This window comes from Gallinula chloropus, assembly GCF_964237585.1.
Source record: "Gallinula chloropus genome assembly, chromosome: 3".
Lineage (NCBI taxonomy): Eukaryota > Metazoa > Chordata > Aves > Gruiformes > Rallidae > Gallinula > Gallinula chloropus.
Genome location: NC_140087.1, coordinates 10260012 through 10282094, shown reverse-complemented (window position 1 = coordinate 10282094; position 22083 = coordinate 10260012). Strand labels below are relative to the sequence as shown.

Here is a 22083-nt window from a genome sequence, read left to right as displayed (position 1 = left end):
CCTCCAGTTCAAATTCAATAATTTCAAAAAGGGAAAATATTTTTAATTCAAAGAGGTATTTATTTTTATGAAAACATAAGTGAAGAGCCATAACAGTAACTGCTGGTGAGCAATGGTGTGTGCTGGGGTCTATTTAAAACCTTAGAAAGTCTGTGTGGATCTGCATTTGAGACACTGAATGGATAAATGCTTACGAAGGGACAGTATAGATTCTGCCCTTCAACTCTGGTACTTCAACTCTGGTAGACAGCTCTGGACTTTTTTATCCTAGTTTTGTCTGCTTTTGATAAAAAACAGCATTTTATGAGCTTCCAGAAGTACATAGATGTACGTAATTCCAGATATCTAAAGGCTGTAAGAAAAATGTTGCTGATATGTCTACCAAACCCAAGAGTCCTTTCCTCAGATTTTGAAAATGACAGTTACTACTGTTCTGTTATTTACTGCATTTTAAAAAATTCTAGCAATACTAGAAAAGATATGAACCTGTTGAAGTGGCAGCTTGTGTTATGTTAAAACTCTTGAAGCTTTCCTTGCTGTTAGGGATGGCTGACAATGGCTGGACTCATCAAATAGGATGCTGGTTGCAAATCCCCTAAGGAAAAACACGTCTCCATGGAGCCTCGTGCCCACAACTCTTCCCTTAGCCCTCAGATCTGGTTCCTGTATTTATCAAGTCCAGCTTTTCCCACCTGGAAAAGGCACTTTCTGCCAGAGCGTTGGGTGCTCTTGACTACAGTCAAGAACCACAAGTGTCACAGGCCTGCTGTGTGTCACCACTCTGGTCCATGGTAACTGGTGGTTGCAGCCTGGGTGCGCTCCAGTTGCAGCACACCAGCTGCTGTCTGCCTGGTCCCAGGCAGGGTCTCTTGAATGCTGTTGAGGCCAGCCCTGGTTTCTGTTTGCCTTGTGTTTTCTGAAGGGTACTGGAAAGGAGGGATGCATGTTGTGAAGCTTGTAATGACAAAGAAATAAAAGCTTGGTTTTGGAATAATAGAATTAGTCAGGTCTCAGCAATTTTATACGAGTTGCACCATGTTTGCTAGATAGACTCGTAGCTATTAAAGCCAGAGAAAATAACCTGCTAGTAAGCTAGGCTTTAATATTCAAAAAGAGAACAAATTAATCACTTGGTATGCTAGATAAGATTCATATCAAGGAGCTGGCAAGAATTACCAGGCACTAACTGGTAGATAACAGCTGCTTGCAAAATAGGTGTAATACTACTTTTGGCTCTCACAGGAGACAACCAAAAAAGGGTGAACTTTTCTTATGTCAGTTTAACTGGTATCAAATTCCATTAGTAGATGTTCCATTAATGTGACTTTTGGGGAACTGTGTTGGGAAAAATACTGTAAATAGATTTTGACTGACTCCTGTTACACTTTTAGCACTTACTCAGATTGAATAACAAAATGATAATTCACAGGCCTACTGAATTGTATGGCTGTTATTCCTGTCATTCCAGTCTGTACTGTGGAGCTTTTTGCTGTGTTTTGAGGCAAATGGCCAAATAAAAAACTAATTTAGTCCATTCAGGTATAAACTGGGTATCCACAACAGAATATGTCAGGTTAATACAAAACACTCTATCCAAGTTGTTTTTAGTAAAGATTATCTCACAATGAAATGATTAAGTATATTTGAGTATTAAATATATTTGATAGAAAGTATGCCTAGTCTCTGTGCTGCTACTTGTCCTCTGCTTGTGCTGCTAATAAACAGAGAACTTTTTGTTTTTCAGGAGTCAGTCCGATGCTAGCCTTTAAAATATGTACTTAATAAGGATCATACATTCTTAATTCTTAAAAGCTTGCTAAGTCAATTATGTTAAAATTGTATATAAGGTCACATGTTGGGTAGTTTAAAAGATATGCTGCTGCTTTTAATGGTTTATTTAGTGAAAAGAAGTATTGCATAAAATGTATGTTGTCACTGCTTAGTCTTTTCTAAGCAATGACTGAGACCACTACTAAGGTTCAGTATAAGTTAAGGACCATGTATTATGACACCCTTACAAAAAAAAGTGGCCCAGTATTGTTGTGTTTTGATATAGCAATGTTCAGCCAATATGAGTAATACACTGGTAAGACTGAGAATATCATCTTAACATTGACTGTGCAATGTTTCAGTCCAGTAGTAATTTGTCTTGGGCTATTTACAGTTTCCCCATTCATTCAGTTTTGAACAAAGACATGGTTTGGTTTGCAGTTGCTTTTACTAAATATCTCTTCACTAGTGATAGCTCCTGTCTTAGTGTTTGATGCCTTGCAGTATGAAAAACTGAATTGAACAACTGAACACTCAAACAGAATAGTGCAAGTATTAGATGCTTTACTTTTAAAAAAAACCCCAAAACAAATCTGAATGGTAGAGAATGCTATAATAATGTGTACTGATTAAGTTTACCTTTTTAAGTCTAAATCTTTTTTTAATAAAGGAAATACATACTCTTAAGAATGGTTAGATCTCTTTGGAAATTAGGTTTGTTATATAAATACTTATGGGCTTGTATACAAGGCTTCCTGTTAATTGATAAGCCATGAGAAAGTTTCCATAACATTGACTGTACTCTTAAACTTCAGAATAGCTTGGGAAAAATACATTTCCATATTTCTTGCCCTGCTGTGCTGCCTATTTCTTAACTTACTGTGAAAATCTGAATTTTCCTAGTGATACTTATCCACATTCATATTTCATAATGGGTACATACTTGCATATGTGGAGATTTTTGGTTAGCAGTTACATGGTGTGCATGTGTTCTGCATCTGTGTGTTTCATGTTTTAGTTACAAAAAAAGTGTGTGTTTGGCCCTTTCTTCCAATTACTTCCTTAGGAAAATCTGTCTTGAGACAGGGTTAAAATACTGGATGTTTTTCTCCTATAGACAAGTAACAAAGATTCAGTGTCTTGCTGTTTCTCTGTATCTGCACATGCCAGGAGGAGGTTCAGCTGCACCTCCAGGGAACAGGGAATTGAGACTGCAGACTTGATGGTTGGGGAAAAATAGGTAGATATGGCTTCAGATTCTAGAAACTGCTCTTGAGAAACAATGCATCAACTTGAAAACTGCTCAAAGATTTTCATCAACTGTATTGGGAAAGAAAATGTATCTCTGGATGAGAAGTAAAGAGGCATTCAAGCTGGCCAGCTAAAAGATATTCCAAAATATACAGCAGCCCCAGGACCACTGTTAGGTACAGGCTCTCAGGCTCTGCTGGCATCTTATTTTCAAATCTGAGATTGACCAGCTCTGCTGGTAAAAACCGCACTTTCAGATTCCTGGGGAAACTTTACAAATGAAGGTTCAGCCTCTAAAAAAGCCTGGCTGCCAGCAATGGACACTGTAGCTGGTTTTCACCAGTACATAAATATACTGTAGTGTAGATGTCCTCTGAGGTGCTGTGCTTTGCTGTTTGAAAACCAAGAATACACTCATTTTTTTCTTAATTCAGAGGAGATTCTTTTGCTCCCCACAGTATTATATTGCAGTAAGGTAATCAGTTTAGCTGCCTTTTCTTATGGGAAGAAGTGCCAGTGATGAAAAGCATTCTTATCAGGCCAGTAATCTCCTGCTCTGCTCTGTCCACAAACAGCTGTGACAGACTGAGTACCTTACTGTGTTTCTCTTGGCCCATTGTGACCATTTGAGTTGTCATTACCCAGCATACTTAGTCATCTGGGGCTCTCTTTCATTTGGATAATCCTTCCAGTTCAGCTTGTTTCCTATTCATTGCCTCCCACCATCTTTCAGTTCTCCTTCCAATTATATCTTTTGCAATAGGAAGTTTCCTGGGAAATAAGAAACTACTTGCTTTCCTCTCCAAAAAAGAATAGGTTTGGGAAAACCTATTCATCTGCAAACTTCAGTTCTAGAGGAGCTTAATGGAAAGGCCTTCTTTTGGCATTCAGGGCAACTGGTTCACTGGGGGAAGCTCTCTGGCTTTAAGACAGAAACGGTTCCCCCAACATTAAACTGTCTTTTAGAACTCAGCATGTGTTCTTTAAGCCCAGAGATGGCCTAGAGATAGCTATGGGCATTACTGCAGCTGTATTTTCTGTTAATAGAGAGGAAGGTCACTGTCCTTTGCTGTACACAGAAGACTTAAAGCAATGTATTCCAGATACATCTCATCAGAACATATGATGGACACTTAAATGCTAAATAATCTATGCAGTTCTCTTCTGAGAAGCTAAACTGCATTCAAAATCTGCACCATCTTAACAAGACACACTTCTGTTCCTAGGAGGGGCATGGAGATGGTTCGAATCTTTGCAATGTACTTGTTAGTCACACAAACTTTTTAATGCATATACACAAACCCATTTTCTAAGATGCACTCCAAAATAAGACTGCTCAGATAAGTATTAGTCTGTCCTCTCTGTGGCTTTGTCTCCAGATCTTCTGTGTTTATTACTTTGAAGTTGCTGGCTTTAGTGCTGTGTGTGTCCACATAATCTGTCCTTGGACAAAAAGATAGTAGTACTGTCTACTGGTCTGTACTTCATATCTTGCTGGAACGTCCATTTTGTTCCTGTCCTTTAGCTAGAAAGGTCTTTTTTCACTTCAGAAACAACATCATGACCAGGAGGACTTGCTGATAGGGAGTATAGATGTTGCATATTCTTGTTGCCAGAATTGACCCCCGCCCCTCTGTAGTGCAAGATCCTTGCCTTCATCTGATTTAACTGTGCTACAACTGTTTTATCACCTTGATCTGCCTTGAACCAGGATGATTTGTCCTTCATCTCTGTTCTTTACTGGCCAGCTATTTTGACTTGTCTCTACCCATTTCTCACTCTGTATCAGTGATGTGTCCTGTTTTTCTTAGTAGGAGATGAGATTTTGCTGTGTAAACTCAGTGTTTGAACCTTTGGCCCCTAGAATGTGTGCCAATAAAAACTGTCTTCCTGTGCAATCAGCTTGGAGAAATAGAGCCAAACTCTCATGAGATCCTCTGTAGCCAGTTTTTCTAGGAATTAATCTGAAATTCTTGTAATGTACTTTGAAAACTATATTCACTTCCTTACACTCAGTTTCTAAAAGGCCTTATTTATTCAGGACAAAACAGTCTCTCTATTCTGCCTATTCAGAAAAATAAACATTTTCCACTTGTAAACCCAAGCAAAAGCTTTAGGTCATTAAGAAGAGTTATACTGGAAAATATGAAGGGTATAGAAACCACTCGAGGTTCTCTGAGTAGATCTGAGCTGCTGTATTGGACAAGATACAGGATAGTCAGGATGAATCGCAGTGCAGCAGTTCATCTGCCCAACAAGCCTCTAGTCATCTGTAATACTACTTACAAATATTTTTGCAACTCTTCGAGCCTCTCCTACTGATGTTGTGTTCCCTGAAGACTGTCAGATGTCAGATTCTTTATTTGAGAAACTAGGGTTTAAGTTCTTGTCCTTGCAGGAGTGATTATCTCCACATAGAAAGTGTTAGTTGCTTTGTGTTCTCTGCAGTGGGATGTGCAGGAGCTGAAGGAGCTACAGTGGAAAGGAGTTGCATACCTTGCACAGTTCTAATCCTGCATCTCTCTAGTCCTTTACCCCTGGATTCCATAGTGGAGAAACAGATATTAATGCTGTCCTTTGTCTGAGTGCAAAGCATGATCAAAAGTATGATGTGTACTGTATGGACTCTAATAACCAAAAATCTCTAAATCTAACAAAAATAAGCCACATGCATATGTACACTAAAGTACATACACATAACTCATCTTGGAGTACAGTTCTTGTAAGGTAAGTACTGTGGCTGTTTTGTGAACTGCCTGTAATGTGTTATAGGTTTGCTACTTTTAAAATGCTGTGTAAAAAAAAAAAAAATGTTTAGTTGGTATGTCTGGATTTCTTACTTGAAAATAAATTAGCCTCCATTGCTACATTCATTTGATCTCATGGGCTGCTGTTCATTTCTTCAGATCTCCTACATCAGTCATTTGTCTGAACTCTACTACATCTTTTATTTCCCAGTCTGCTGTTAGTCTGTTCTGTAATGTCAGGATAGTATCTTTAAAATTGTCTAGTACTAACAGATAACTGTGTCAAACAGATATTTCTCTCTACTGTAGATAATCTAAAAAAGTTAACTGTAGGTATAGCTGTCAATTTTATCTCTACCTTTCTCATCCATTTTATCTACCATAGTTCTGTCTCAAACGGAAGACTAACAAGGCACTGGTTTTGTAAAGGTCCAATGTAATTATTAAGCAGGTGTTTCTGAGACCCCAAATCTTCAGTGGCTCCCCATGCTTTACTTGCTTTTCTAATCTTTGCATTTATCTCCCTTCAGATCTCAACATCTGCTGCAGTTTGACTGCCCAGGTTAGTGAAATTTTCCCCCTTTATCCACGTCTGTAATTATCCTGTGCACCCATTTCTTTCCCAGTATTTCTCAATGTTGATCTGGCAGTATTTATTCTTGGCTAGATTGTCCACTTCTAGCACTGGGGGTGGTGGTGGGAAAAGAAACAGATTATTTCCTACTTAGCTTAAATATGCTTGTGTAACAATTATATTTTCCATTCCATAGTAGTGCTGGAAAAGAATACAAATCACGAGTACAGAACAAATATGAAGTAAAAAGAATAAACTGAATGTTTTCTGGTTTTTAAAAGTAAATGAAAGTGTAGAAAAATACTTTAGGTAGCAGGTATACTGAAGGTACAAACAGTAGGATGATGTTGAAGGAAACAACGTAGCAGTCTTCCTCAGGTCTCTGCAATACTAGCAGGTTGAAGGGTCTGAGTTGGGTTGTAATTTATTTTATCAGTCTCTCTAATGGCATACTAGTTAATGTACTACTGCATAATAGTAGTTACTCTAACACCAAACAGAGCACTTAGTTCAGTTGTATTAAATTGTATTCTCTTTTTTTAAAAAAATGCTATTTTTATGGTAAACTGAGCAATCCTTTATGTGGCTCTTGAAGGATCTTGATTCTCAGGCTCCACAAGTACCCGGAAGCCTGTGATCAGCTGATGTTTCTTCCTGCTATCCTTCTGCAGAGTAAAGAAAACTGATCACCAAAACTTAGTGAAGAACCTTCCTTTGCTCATATACAGACCAAGTCCTGTGTCCAGTTTCTGCTCAAAGAGCTACATAGAAACTCTCTTTGCTTTTAAATCTTGTTCAGACTTGTGAAAGTCTTTCCATGTATTTGAGTTTTCCTTTGAGAAAACCTGAACCTAGCTCTTTCCATGCAATTGCCAGTAATTGTCAATCTGTGAGTTGTTTTTTCAGATTCTTTTCTGATTGAGTTAAAATTTATCATTACTACTGAGCAGAATATTTCCTAGGAAAAGGGAGGGGTGGTTTTGTATTGCTCCAGGCAGGAAAAATCTGAACATAAACATCTGTATCCTCAGTAAGGGCTCCAGTATCTCAGCTGAGGAGATACAGGAGGGGAGATATTTTTGTTGTGTTTAAAACTAAAAAGGCTATTTGATTCAATTTCTCTGGGCTCTGACCTGGTAGATATTTAGCAGTGTGCTTGGGACTTTGAGTTTTCTTCTGGGTTTCCCAGTGAAATGAAGCAGGCACTTCACCCACCTCTGCCAAAGCTGAGGTCGTTTTGAGTATGCCCACAAGTATATGTAATATCAATAGATACCCTCAGAATAATGTGGCAGCTGAGTAAAGGTTTGAGAACCTATGTTTTGATTTTTTTCATAAGTCATGTGCTGTAAGGGGTCTAATCCTGAAAGACTTGATAAAAGTAGCACAAATTCTGTTGTGGAGTAAGGGAGCCAACCTTTCTCAGAAGATGACAGTAGCGTTGCAACTTGTAGGTGGTTGAATGAATCTCTAGTTTATTAACCAGTTAACTCCAAGTTAGTTGCTTATTGTGCTGTTCAAGATAGGTAAGGAATAAGGCCTTCATAAATTTTAGAAGGCGCTACTGCTATAAGCTGGCTTTTTTTCCACACAATTGAGTCATACAATCTTGTCTAGTGATCTTATTTCTAATTCTACTTACTTTCATTCTGATCTTAGTTGAGCTTCCAGTGTTTCTCTCTGCCTTTCCCTGTCTGAGTACTTACAGAACATGACTGCTCTCCTGGTAAGTTTTTCATTATGGCAGATTCCAGAGACCTTGCATCAGTCTCACAGCTGCCTTTCAAAATGTTTTTCAAGCTCTGAGGGGTACTCACCTCATTTGACTTGAAGACTTTGTTTGACTACTCCTTACGGTTGAAAGAATAAGAAGCTTCTCCAGAGAGCAATTTGGAGCATCAGGGTCAGGCTTCTGAATTCCCTCTCAAAGAATATGTTCTTTCCTTTTTTTTTTTCCAATCTGTTAGGAAGTCTAGCTGGCTAAGGCAGAATAGTCTTGCTTGTTCCTCCCATATAGTCAACTGAAAACTTGCTTTCAGCTTTGCACTGCATTGTCAGAAACTAAATGTATCTTTCTTTAAATGTTATATAATATTTCTAGCAATGGATAATTTAGGCAAAAATAAGGAAGGAAATATCGTTCCTTCAGTTAAATACTTAACTACTAACAGTTCTTTGTTTTAAAAAAAATCACTTCTGTTAGTTTCTTTGCACTTATTTCTGGACAAATAGTATGTGCTGCTGTATTCCTCTTCTCAGTATTTTATTTTTAAGCTAGTCTAATGAAGCTTGACCTTGTTTGGAAGTTGAGGCTAAGGCATTATCACTAGACAGAATAGTATGATAGATGTATCTTTAAAAGTTGAAGATGACTAAACTTGATATGTGGCAACAGACTTGCATTTAAATTTTACTTAAGTATGCTAAATATTAATCTGTACTACAAGCTTTTAAGCTAACATTGTGAAGAGCATGGACTTGCTTTATTAGTCTCTAGTTGCTTCAGTTCTGTTGGCTGCTCTGAGAATCCATCTTCAATTGTGATTAGAGTAGTTAGAAAAAGTTTTCCTTTTAACAAGTCCAGTGCATACAATACTAATCATCAGTGGTTAGCAAAATATTTTCTTGTTACTTAGGTATTTGTACAGGCTATGCTCTACCACTGTGTTGATAATTCCATAATTTCTTAATCATAACATAGTGTATAATATGGTCAGTTTTGATTACATAAGTTATAACTGGTAACACTATCACATTAGCAAATGCTACAATGATTTGAAAAGAATTACTTACACTTCAGAAATTGAAGTGTTGATGTCGGGAAATTGCTTCCTTCAGTCATAGGGTTACTTTTAATCAAAATGTGCAGGAGAGTTTTGCCAATCCAGAGTTTAAAACAGTTTTGCAACAAACTGTATTGGTGATTATATGGAGACATCCATTAGATCACTTCATGAATCACAGAAAGTAAGACTGGAGGTGTCCCAGTACTTTCTCCAATTTACACAGGTTTTCAAGTACAGGTTTACTTAGTAAAGGACCTTTTAAAATATTTACTTTTAATTTTTTTGTATGCCATGCTTAGCAAATTTCTGCTAATTGCCAGATCTTTCTTTTGGATTCTGTACACATCATCCATGTCTTTCAGTAATGTGCAAAATAGGACATCCTAATTCAGCTGAGGCCTTACAGGTACTGAGCAGTGTGTGAAGGTCACATCATGTCATGAATTGACATGTTCTTCTACTTTTGCAGTATGATGACATAGAACATACTGAAGTGTAATCTGCTAAACTTTCAGTTCCCTTTCTAAAAGTCTGTTGCCAGATCATTCTTCCATCTTCTATCCATGCATCTGACTTTACTTCCTTTGTGTAGTGTTTCTTGAATATTATTTGCTTCGTAATGTTTATGGAAATGATTTATATTTTACACTTAAGATACCAGGTTGCCAAGGTAACTTTGTATTCCAGTATTTTTCTTTACAGTACCTGCAGTACTTCTCATTTGATGTATCTTGCAAGTTTAATAAGTATGCTCTCTATTTCATTGCCTGTATCATCAATGAAAGTGTTAAATAGTGGTAGATCTGGGCAGGCTTTTGCAGAGTTGCCTTTGTCATATTCACTTTTGCACTGAAACACTTAACTAGCTACTCATTAAAAATAGCTTTTCCAGATATTTGAACTTCCATCTTTACAGTTACTCCATTTAAGTCAGGTATTGCAGACTGGCTCATAAGAATCACGTTTCAGAGAATTTCAAACACTGGCCAAAGTAAAAATGTGTTATATTTGTCCTTCCCTTTGTTGTAAAGACATGCTACCTATAATGTTATAGAGAGAAGTAAGGGGTGGTTAGTTTTATCACCTGTTAGGTGTTTATGAACAATTATGAGTTTGCTTCTTTTTCTGCTTTTATTCTGGAAACACAAATTTAATGTGACAAACCTGTGACTCTCTAGAACTTGCTGATAGTAGCTAATTTTGGACATAGTGGTTAACTGAGTTCTCAGGGTAAGACAGACCCAGGAAACCACTTGAGGGCCACAAGGAATAGGCAGAACTAAGACTGTCAGTGTGGACTGTAGTTACAGATGTGAATCATTTAAAAAAATGGTTAAAAAGGGTAAAGTTATTTGACAATTTAACTCTCAGACCTCATGTGGATAGCACTTAAACTCTTAAATATTCCTGGTTTTAGTCCTCATCTTTGTTCTCAGTCACTGTGACCTTCCCCAGATACACACGTGCTTTACCTGTCTTGCTGCTGCTGCCCAAGCCACGCTAATCCAACCACTGTCCTCGTGCCTGTGTCTCCTGTGGCTCCAATGGGATACAGTCTCTGCTGGCACCTCCAGGATTTTCTAGTTCGAGGATAGGACCTGAAAACATCTTGAGATATGTACAAAGTGGAGTGGAAGAGAGAAAGTGAAGTCATGCAGTCTTGTGCTGCAGTGTAGGAGCTGTCCCCCACACTTCAGGCTTTTCTCAGTCCCCAGCATGCTTTCTTGCATTATTCCCTGAACATCTTTCAGGCCTACTGATGGACATTCACTTTCTCAAGACCTGAGGACTTGTTTGATTGCTTTAAAATGATAAGCATTTTGACTCAAGTAGAAAAACTGTTTATTGGTTAAGGACAGTTGTTTTGGTGTTTTAAGTTTTATACTATCAGTCGCTTATTTTGATCCCTGGGATTATACTTACCCTTCAAATGATCTTAAAGGTAACAGTAACAGATTTGAGATTTAAAAAAAAAAAAAATATTTAGGGCAAACTTCAGAACTAGCTATTGGGAGGGGAAACAGTTTTAACTATATAATTGTAATCTCAAGATTTTCTTGATATAATCTGTATTATTGACTCTTCATGTAACAGCTCAGCTGTTACCTATAATATTCAGTTTTAGTTAAATTCAGATTATACTTGTTCTGAATATTCAGGATGTATGGATTATTCTGTTCAATCTGCTTTACTCAGTGGAATAGAAAATTTCCAGATTTCCCTGTTATTGCTTGTTTCTTTCATTCTGTCCCTCTTCATTATGTGGATTAAATTGACCAGAGATAGAAAGAGAAAGTATTGCTCTTGTGGCAAGAATGTAAACAGGAATGACTTTGAAGACGTGTATATATGTATATTTTTGCCATGTGAAGACACTTGATTTCTAAATGCTACTGTATCCATCTTGCAATGATGGCACTCTGTTAAAAGTGGATCTGCATTAGGTATGAGTAATGCTATTTCATGTCTCTAAGTGAAGAACATCGTTTCAGTAGGTGGCCAGGAATTGCTCATTTGTCTGCTAGTTTTTGGCTCATCAGTAAAAATGTCTTTGGAATCTGGATCAGAAATGTATTTGTGTGTTAAACAGTTTTCCATGTGCCTGCTATCATACAGTTCTCTGGCAAACAAGTTTCTTTCTCCCCACAAACGCCACCATCTTCAACACTGCCACCCTCCATCACCTCCCCCCCCCCCATTTTTCTGGTGAACCCTTGTTAGAGAACAGTGATAAGTCCAGAGGTACTTTATGTTCTGTTTTTCTGCACACTAGGAAACTTGCAGTCTTCCAGGACAGTTCAGTGCAAAGTTCATGATATGTAAGCCTGAGCTTTTAGTTTTCTGAAATTTTGAACATCTAGTTGCAGATGAGCACCAGAGTAACTTCTCTACACACACCCACTTCATTTATGTCCTGACAGTTGCCAATACCCTTAACTGGACATGCACTTAGCTTATTTTTGTCTTTTGCATTTCTTGCACTTAGATCTGAGTGATGAAATGCCAAGGCCATCATGTCTTCTAATAATACCGAATGGGCTGTTGAAGGACACAGCAGTAATAAACAAATCAATAGATTATGGATGTATTACCACGCCTAGATTGATGGCTAATTCTCATACAAGTTCAGAATTATTTCAGGTGTCTGGATTTAAAATTGTTCCATGGTTAAAAGAACCAATTAGTGCCGAAAAAACACAATTATTAAAACAATTTTGGGCATTACAAGTGCAGATTCCTCGAGGCAGATTCCATGCCATGAGTACTATGATAGGTTCAGTCTCTGATCATATTTTTTGCCTGTAAGGTTTTATTTTAGAATCACATGGCTTCTGCATTCCAACGAAGGACAGTTTTACCTGAATTTCTGTAGGACTTGTATGTTTTTGGAAAGCACAAAAACCTGAAAAGTTTGTGTTAGACTACCCTTTTTCTTTTCCTGAGAAAAAAATCAAAACTGATAAACATCCCCTCAGCTCTTTCAGGAAGCTGGTAATTTGGAGCAATTAAGAACAGTATCTCCAATTTACAAATGGCACCAGCAGTGCTCTGTAAATGTTTCCTTTTATCGTTGTGCTGGTTCTGAATTGGTGTCAGACATCAGGACTTTAAGAAAATGCTGGTTTATATGCTCAGACTTTTATAGGCTATATATTGCTTTTGGCCATCTCTTTCAGTGGGAAGTCTTGCATTGCATTTAGCTCACTAAAAGCTTTATTTGCTTGAGAATTCCCAAAATGGAATATACACAGGAAAAATAGTTATCAGAATTATTTCTTACTGCTTTGTTATTACTACTTTCAGATTCATGTTCTTTTGTGTTTGGAAAAAGAAACTGGAGTTATGCTCAGCTTCCTCTATCTGATTTGGTGCATGAATATAGCTGCAGTGTGTGTGTTGAATGGAAGACCTTGGCAAAGACTGAGTCTTGGTTGGATGGAGAGAGGTTAGCCAAGGCAGTAATCAGAAAGCATTCCAGCCACTCCCAAGTGGCTAATCTTTCCTCTAGTCTTGTCCTAACATTAATGAGAACTTGGACACCAAGGTCTGTCTTTGTATGCATTAGCCTGATAACAGAGAGCAAGGGTATAAGGTAAAATGCTTGTGCCAGGGATATGTTCAGTGTTACTGTCTACTGTCTTATATCTTGATTTGGAAAACTGGGTTGTACGAAGAGAACTGATTTTAAAATAAAGAAGCTGTTCTAGCCTGGAAAAATCTCAGGCAAAATTACAGGCACCTTCTACATTTGGAAAAACCAGGCCTTGGATGCAGTATGCACTGAGCTCTGAGTGAAGAGTGAGAACAGGCAAAATCTACAGGCATGTGCTTTGGCCTTCAATGTGTCTGCTGGGTGCCCGTTTGGCTGCTGTAGATAATGACTAGACTCATATAATTATGCAGCCTGTATAGCTCTGCAATGACAAGAGCATTAATGCATGAAATGCTCTCTGAGAAGGTTCAGAAGTAATTGGCTGTCAGGGGGTACATAAGGAGCTAGCACTTACAGTGCTGAATTAATCAATGTGTTTTCAGGCATTCAGTCAATACGGCTGTTACTTACAGCTTACTTAGTGACTGTGTCACTGAGGATTGAATATGCTGTTAAGGATCAGAGGGTCAGCTCTGAGATGAGACCAGGTTGCTCAGGTCTTTGTGCATGTGGATCTGGAAAACTTCTATGGAAGGAGACTGAGGAGGGTCTTTGGGCAGCCAGTGCCACCACCTACTGTCCTTCTGGGGAAAAAAGTTTCTCTATGTATAGTTGGAAGCTCTCTTCAAGATTATGGTGTGCTTAAGAGGAGTGAAAGCTTTTTAAAAAAAGTTTAAAAATTCCTTCTTTAGGTACTTGAAGATTGTGATGAGGTGTGGTTACTTTCTCACCATTGATGTAAGAGGACAGCATTTCACTGAGTGCTGCTTTGAGAAATATGTTACCTCATTGCAGATGTTAAAGCTCTAAGTCTAGATAACTATTATATTGCCTCTTGAAAAGCTTCTGCAGAGTGGATGGACCAGGTCTGCTAATTAAACAGGCTGGAGGCTGTGAAACATGGAAGTGGAACAGGTGACAAGAATGCCAGAAAACACCTTGGCTTCTCTTGCCAGCTGGGCCAGCAGGTGTTGACAGGCACATGATGGTAGGGGTGGGAAAACTGTCAGCTTTTCCTCTTCTTACCTTCAACAGAAAGGGAATTAATGGAACAACTTATCTTTTATGTTTAAATATCCCAGAGGAAAAACTTCATCAGATTCTGTTCCAAATGTGTCTTAAAGCAAAGAAACAAGTAACCTCAAGTAGAAAGAGCAAGCATTTGTCTTGAATTGAAGTTAGAAGTTGTTATTCAAAACCAAAACCCCATATCTGATTTCCTTTCTGACAAAATCAAATATATTGGACAAATTAATATCAGATGTAATAGTCTGTGACATGTAAACAAAGCCCAACTGATTTTATGCTTTAGAAAATCACCATCACTCAGCAAATTGTGTTTATGTTGTGGGGGTTGGGAAGAACGGCCTTCCTTGTATGAGTACTCTGGCCAGGAAAGAATCTTGGCTATTTTCCTCTGGAAGTATTTACTACAGTGGATTTTTTTCTATTTTATAGATAAGAAAATAAGGGTTCTAGTTTGAAGATATTGCATGATCAGAATTAATAACAAAAAAGGGTGTGCAGCTTTTGCTATCCAGGTCTGTCAGCTGTGGTCACCTTGTCCCTCAGATGCTTTTATTACATCTTGACTTACAATCACTTTCTTCTATTTGCTTCTTCATACCTCTGAGTTTTTACATTCTTGTGTGGAACTAGTTATGAGTGTAGAGATTGCAGGATTGTGAATGATTTCTATATCTTCTAATGCTCCTTTTGGCATATTTGATATTGCCAAGTGTGTCTCAAAGTGATTGTGCAAAAATTCTTTCTGATTGGTAATTTCTGGTCTTAGTGTTCAATTAAAAAAACCCAAAACAAAACCAAACAAAACAAAACCAAACCAAACCAAAAAAAAAAAAAACAAACAACATGCCCAAACCACAAACAAGCAAGCCCACTCTGTAAGCAGGAAAAATATTTAAAAAAACCCAATTCAGTAAAGCTAATCCTTACTATTTTGTTTAATGATGCAAAAGGTTAGAGTTACTGGTGCTGGTTCATCAGTAGTTGATGGCCAACTATGAGGATTTCTGAGTTGCTTTAGTTCTTCAGGTTGAAGTGGCTGATAAATCCATTCTTCCATTCTGCCCTATTCATTGCTGCTGTAGCTTCTCCCCTCTCCTGGAAGTGCCTGCTGCTGTGTTTGACACTGCAGGTGGTTCCTGCTCCTCTTCCTCCTTTCCCCTGGATGTCATGGTCATCCTGGATGTCAGGATAGGCAGTCTGGAGGGGCCCCTCTGATGTGCACTGTCTGTCCTCCAGCTCTGCCCCTCTGCTTCTTGCTCCTGTGCTGAGCTATTGTTCAAGTTTGGTAGCGTGTACCAAACTCTGTTTAAATGCATAGAGCAGTACTGTGGTGACACTCATTAATCATGCAGTACCTCCAGACCTGACAGCATGCCCTGGCCACTGAAACAACCAGTTCCAGGCATCCTTTGTGGGTTCTGGTACATAAATCTATGACTAATAAATTGAATGTGGTTGGGGAGAACACATTTGGTTTTGGATTGCTTCTATTGTATTGCAGTTAATGCTGACAAGCTGGCACAAAATCTGGAAAAGCAGAGTATGGTAGTTGAGCGTTTGTTAGCTGTATTTTGAAGTCTGATACTCTCAGATTACTTCTATTTAACTCAATTTTTCTAAGGTTTATCTTCCTTTGAAATCTAAAGTCAGTTTTTTTCAACCCTCTTTTTAAACAGATGAAGCATGTAAAAGACAGATTTGGAGACAGCGTGCCAGAAGAAGTGCTGCTGCTGTGCCTGGGCATTACATCAGGAGTTGGCAGATTGATCTTTGGCAGAGTTGCAGATTATATTCCTGGGGCAAAAAAAGTTTATTTACAGGTATGTCTTCACACTGTTCTGAGGGACTAACAAATAATATTTTGACAACTTTGGCTGCAGGTACTAATAAATAAGCAGAATTAAGTGATTGGAGATTCAAATTTGAGTTTTGAAACTGTAGGAAACTAAATAGATTTTTTTGATAGTAGGAGCTTTTGGTACAAAGTTCATGAATCTGATTTTTTTTTCCTCTTTTTTAATGCTAAAGAAACATAACTGGTACCTGCTGACTATTTTCAGCTGGGAATGAAAGAAATTACTAATCACTAGCATGTTTGAGAAGATTTGGGGATTTTCTATATTCTGCTTTCCCTGTTTTATCCCATAATTTCATAATGTTTTATTTTCCCTCCACGATGTTCCTACATTAAAGATTTTGGGTCTCTCTTCTTAATCTCTGAAAGATGATAATTTTCAAGTATGTTCTGAGGATAGTGCACACTGGTAAAGCCATGGGAGTATGAGAGGTGCTTAGCTGAGGAGATTTTGCTGAATAAAGTGAGCTACCTGCAGAAAGAGACACAGATTCCAGAAATGCTGAAGCTTGGGGATGAAACAGGATGGACACTTTTCCCCCTCCATGTTACTTGTTTTTGAGAAGGTAGCAGTGCTAGCATAGACTTTCGGAAGAGCTTTAGCTAATAACTAGTTAACAACCACCAGCTGCTCCTGTTTCAAAATGAGTAACAAGGGAGCCCTCTAACGTCTATTATCTGTACTACATTATTGAAAACTAGAGAAGAACCACCTTGCTGAAGATGGAGTATTTGTTGCCATAGTTACTTAAATTTAGAGTCCTTGATGATAGACTGGGGCTGTATCTCATTAGTTTCCATTAACTTAATACCTATTGTTAACACTTGCAGGAATTCTCAAATAAAAAGTGAGGAGGCAGCACTGAGATGTTTTATGTGATTTACAAAGCACAAATACCAAACTTGCAGTAAACCAGCAAGCTGCTTTATTCTTTTCTTTGAAGAGCCAGAACTGAAAGCCAGGGACTTTTAGGACATGAATTAGGGTACTCAGCTGTTCTCACCTAGTTTTAAGCAGAAAGAATACACTAACTCTTTGGCAAAGCCATGCCCCAGCATCTTCAGTTCTGTTTCAAATCAGCGTTTTAGAGGGAAAATGAATATACACCTCAAATATTATTCTGGGCTTTTCAACAGTTAATACTGTCATCCTATCTCATGCAAAAATTATTTTAAAATTAATTTTGACTAATGCAAACAAAACTTCTTTCTTTTTGGAACTTTACTGTCTCAGAATTGGACATGAGCTCTACCTAGCAAGTGCAACCTTAATCTTTCTGTTTCTTCTTTCTTATGGATTTGTCTTCCTGGGTTTTACTGTATAAAATCTGTCTTCAGTAAATGAATGATGCATTCTGTCTCTTCTGGATACACACAATGTTTGGTGATTCTGCTTATAGTGCTGTTTATAGTGTTAATGCAAAGCATCTGGTCAACAATCTTGATTAGAGTTTGTCTACAGATCATCACATTACTATTTAGATATGAACTCATCTCAAATAATATTTGTATGTTTGATATCAGAATACACAGAACTGAGCATTTCTTCACCTCTATCCTGAAGTTCCTACAAGAAGTTCAGTTCAGTGTTTCTACAGCATACTTCAGATGCTTCATATGAGTCTTTAGTATGCTAAATAAAGTCTATTACCTAAAATAATTTTTATGGTGTCCTGAAAACTTTCATCTAGCTGTCTGCTTAAAGATTTTTTTTTAATGAACTAACTTACAGATGTAACTTATCCATCCAAAACCTGTGATGTCTAGTAGTTTTAAGTGGCCTTGCTTTTGATGGTCTGCAAGCGACCGAGGCATAATGTGTATAGAATCATAGAATGGCCTTGGAAAATGTGTTCATGGGACTTTGGTTTCCTGTGCTGACATACAGATGGTGTACGAGCAAACCCCTTTTTCTCTTTAATTCTGTTTCATTTTGCTGAAAGACAGTTTTATTCCTTTAACTTAAAACAAACAAATAATAAACTAGGACTTCAATGTAGAATCTTTGTAATTATGCATGGCTACAGGAATATAGCAAGATGCCTTTATGTGGAGAAATTGAAATGAGATTTTCATATAACCTTTGAACATAGGTGCCCTGAAGTAATCTAATCACTCATAATACCAATATTCATGCTTAAATTACAAGAGGAGTCTGCAGTGTTTTAGCTGTATTAAACTTTTGATCATTTTTGTCGCTTTCACTTGTGAAAAGAGTAACTTCTCAAAAAATGTTGGTGCATGAGAAATGACCATAGAGAATCACTGCAGGTTAGCTGATTTCAAGTGCATTTTGAAAACTTGTGAAATGAGTAATGGGATCTCTTTGATTGCATCTCATGAGTTGTATGTATTTATTTTATCTTGGTATGTAACTTCTGATGGTGGTAATCCATGGGAGACTGCTTATATTTAGTTTAAAGTAAACACAAGCAGACAATCCAGTACAAATGTTAGAAAGTTCATCTGTTTCTCTTCGCTGATTTGATGCAGCATGTTTTTATTGGTCATGTTTAGGTGGCCTCGTTCTTCTTTATTGGCCTGATGTCTATGATGATTCCACTGTGCCGCGTCTTCGGAGGTCTCATCGCTGTCTGTCTCTTCATGGGCCTGTTTGATGGCTGCTTCATTTGCATTATGGCCCCTATTGCCTTTGAGCTTGTTGGGGCTCAGGATGTCTCTCAGGCCATAGGATTTCTACTAGGGCTCATGTCAATACCTATGACAGTTGGGCCGCCCATTGCAGGTAAGCATACGTATGGTCTGTAGTTGTAAGCGTGTTTCTGTGGCTGTATGACTCCATTGCCATGTTTTCTCTTCCTACATCCTATACAGTGCACTTCCATTGGAAGTTTTCTCTGCATGTGCTCCATACATTATGCAGATGTAAAACATTCCTTAAAAGAAAGGAAGGCTTCCAGGTAGACTGAGGACCTGACATTTTCCATGCAGTTGAGGTGACAGCCTATATGTTGGTTGTCTTTCAGATTCTAATTTGGAATCATTCTGTAAATTAAGTGGATGCCAAAATTTGCTTATGCAAAAACAATTGTGAGGATAAAAGCTCCAGTCACTGTAACTACTGCTTATAAGTATAAATACTGTCTCTTTTCATCCTTTGATGGGAGACAGTTTGACAAAATGCAAGATGAAAAGATGAAGTTCTTTGGGAGGTGGAAATACCTTAAGCTATAATCCTTACCACTGATTTTCAGTCATAATTTACCCTAAGGTCTTGTGAGCACTGCTGAAAGATACGTAAACTTAAATGAACTCTGCAGCATTGTGAAGAACAAAATGTTAAAGCTAGAACAGCATAGACTTGGTAATTCCTGATCTGGACATGCTACTGAAGCTGTTACTACTTAAATGGAATTTGATTAGTGGGAGGAGTTTTGAGAGCAATTAGGACTTAATTCTTGGAAAACATACTTTTTAGTAAGAGGCTGCCAGGAATGCAATATATGCAGTGTGTCTTCAGAGGCAACTTGCTAGAAGAGGGAGAATTAAAGTTACTGCAAGAGTACAAGTGCTGGAGAAGCTGAAATGAGCAACTTCCCAATAGGAAGTATGGTACATGGTTTAGTAATGGATGGTAATTAAGTGGTCTAATGGTGTCATACAGAGTTCTTTGTTATTTGGAGCCTTTAAACCAATTCTAAAATACCTTTCTTCCTATATATATACGTGCACCTATATTTGGCCATTGGCTTGTCACATGGTTATAATTATCTATGCCAGCTCAAGTTTCTGAATCCAAATTAACATCAGTGTTAACTTTCTCTCTTCCCAGGGTTGCTGCGTGATCATCTTGGCACCTACGATGTGGCGTTCTACCTGGCCGGAGTGCCCCCCATCATCGGCGGGGCTATCCTGTGCTTCATCCCCTGGGTCCACGAACGGCAGAAGCTAAAAGAGAGAGCGAAACGTGCTGATGGAGAAACTACTGAGAAGATGCTGGAAAACGAAAGCACTCTGGTGTTGGACACGACAGAAAAGCCACTCAAAGAAACAGAATCTGGCGTTTGATGCTTTCTTTTCCTGTGCCAGCTTGACCTTCTGCTGAAGCTACCTTTGTACTTTTTAACTGAAGATCCTATATGATACTTAGAAGTTTTGAACTATTGCTCAAATAGCAAAACTATTACAAGAATCTTTTATACCATTGAACTTTTTTTTTTGAGTTTGATCTCAAGTCACATTTTCAAGGTATTTCAAGTCTTTTTTAGCGTTAGTGTGTATGTGCGTAGTGATTCTGTGTGTGAAGAGAATATTTTTTTAATTCATCAGAACCTATTTCTAAGAGAGTGAAAGCTATTTTTTTTCTGGTTCACTAACCCAGGATTCTTCAATAACTTATGGTCTGTCCAATGCAGGCCTGCCTGTGGGTGTTTCTGCTGGAAAATGTAGTAGCTGTTATGAATTATTTGGGTGTTGAAATTTCTCATGCTGTTTTTACTGTCTCTTACAGTTCTGTATCATGAACACAAATACGTGTGTGTCTGTTTCCCTTGACTCTTGCTGAAATCGTTAGGCTAAATTATTAGACATTTGTTACTTTCTATAAATGCCATGGTCTGCTCAGTTTGCTTAAACATTCACCTTGTTTTGCATCAATTCACTTTTTCACAGTGGCCCAAGCAAAGAACATTAAGGATGAAATTTTTGATGGGTGCCAGTTTTGAATACATGCAAACTCTAAGCTCCAAGTACAAACACATTCAGAAGTAAAGCTGCTGAGTGATGGCTTTTTTAATTTGTTCAAGGCAATACTATTTGTGTGTGTGCATTTTCTAATTTTAGCTAAACCTCAGAATAGCTGAGGGCTTTGAAATCATACTGACAGTTTTACTTTGGAGCAATATTGTGAATTAGACTCAAATTTCAAATTACTCTGTACTGTTAGGTTCTTTTTTTATTCTTAAACAAGACAGCTTTAAAGAATACATTCTAAGTGCAATAAGAAGTTGTTTTTAATGTGGAAATATATGAGCTATTAAAATGACATTCAACAATTCAAGATTTTTGCACTAAGTGAACATGCAGGTTTATTATAGGTCTTTATAGCTGAGTTCAATTGTGTGTATTTTATTCAAATATGAAGAAATGTCTTTGTCCAGTTTCTTGCTTAACATCCCAAACGTGGCCCTATTACTGATGTGTCCTTGGGTGTTAGGCACTGTTTGTAAGCAGGTATTTCTTGAAAACCTCTTCATCTGGAAAATATTTGAAAGTGTAACACTGAGATGAAAACACTGCTTTTCAGTTCATCAAAAAACACTTCCAAGTACATTGTTTGTGGATATGCATCAGTAGTGCAGTTGAATATGTAATCATTATTTCAGGTCCATTCACTACTAATCACTTTTGTTTCCTTGCTTAGAGGTGTCAGCAAGAGCAAACTAAAAGTGATCTGAAGGCAAAATGCACGTTGAAGTGCATTTCCTTAATGAGTAACAATACCTGCTCTTTACATAAACCAGAGGCATACTGCTTCATAATTTATAACCTTTACTATCTCTTTTCTATTTTGATTATTTTTCTTTCTCCAGGGATGTAATAAGTGGCTCAAAGCCTAAAACATTGTTAGCAATACTACTGCTTAGAATGTTTACATCAATGAACCTTCAATATCATGCAGAGCAATGTAATTATTTGAGACCAAAGCTCATATTTTTTTAATCTTGCAGAATTTCAATCCCTGCTGTACATGAGTCATATTTAAAAGAACTGAATCTTAAAATGTTTGAGGTGTTATGGGACTGACTTGGTGATGGGGGAAAAAAACACACCCCAACCTGTAATCCAGAGTCCCTTTAGCTTCACTGGGACTTGTGTTTCTGCACCTTGTAAGTGCTTCTGAAAACTTCATTAAAATAGTCATAGTATTGTTAATTAAAACTACTACAAAATGCTGC

General features: G+C 37.7%; 1 protein-coding gene across 1 annotated transcript in view; it reads left to right on the top strand.

Annotated features, from left to right (window-relative positions):
• The window catches only part of SLC16A10 (solute carrier family 16 member 10), a 64638-nt gene extending 44382 nt beyond the window's left edge, over nt 1-20256 (top strand). The window contains exons 4-6 of the mRNA XM_084262300.1: nt 15987-16130; nt 18683-18911; nt 19959-20256. Coding sequence (XP_084118426.1) covers nt 15987-16130; nt 18683-18911; nt 19959-20194 — 609 coding nt within the window. The 3' untranslated portion in view covers nt 20195-20256. The remainder of the gene's footprint in view (nt 1-15986; nt 16131-18682; nt 18912-19958) is intronic.
• The last annotated feature ends 1827 nt before the right edge of the window (nt 20257-22083 follow it).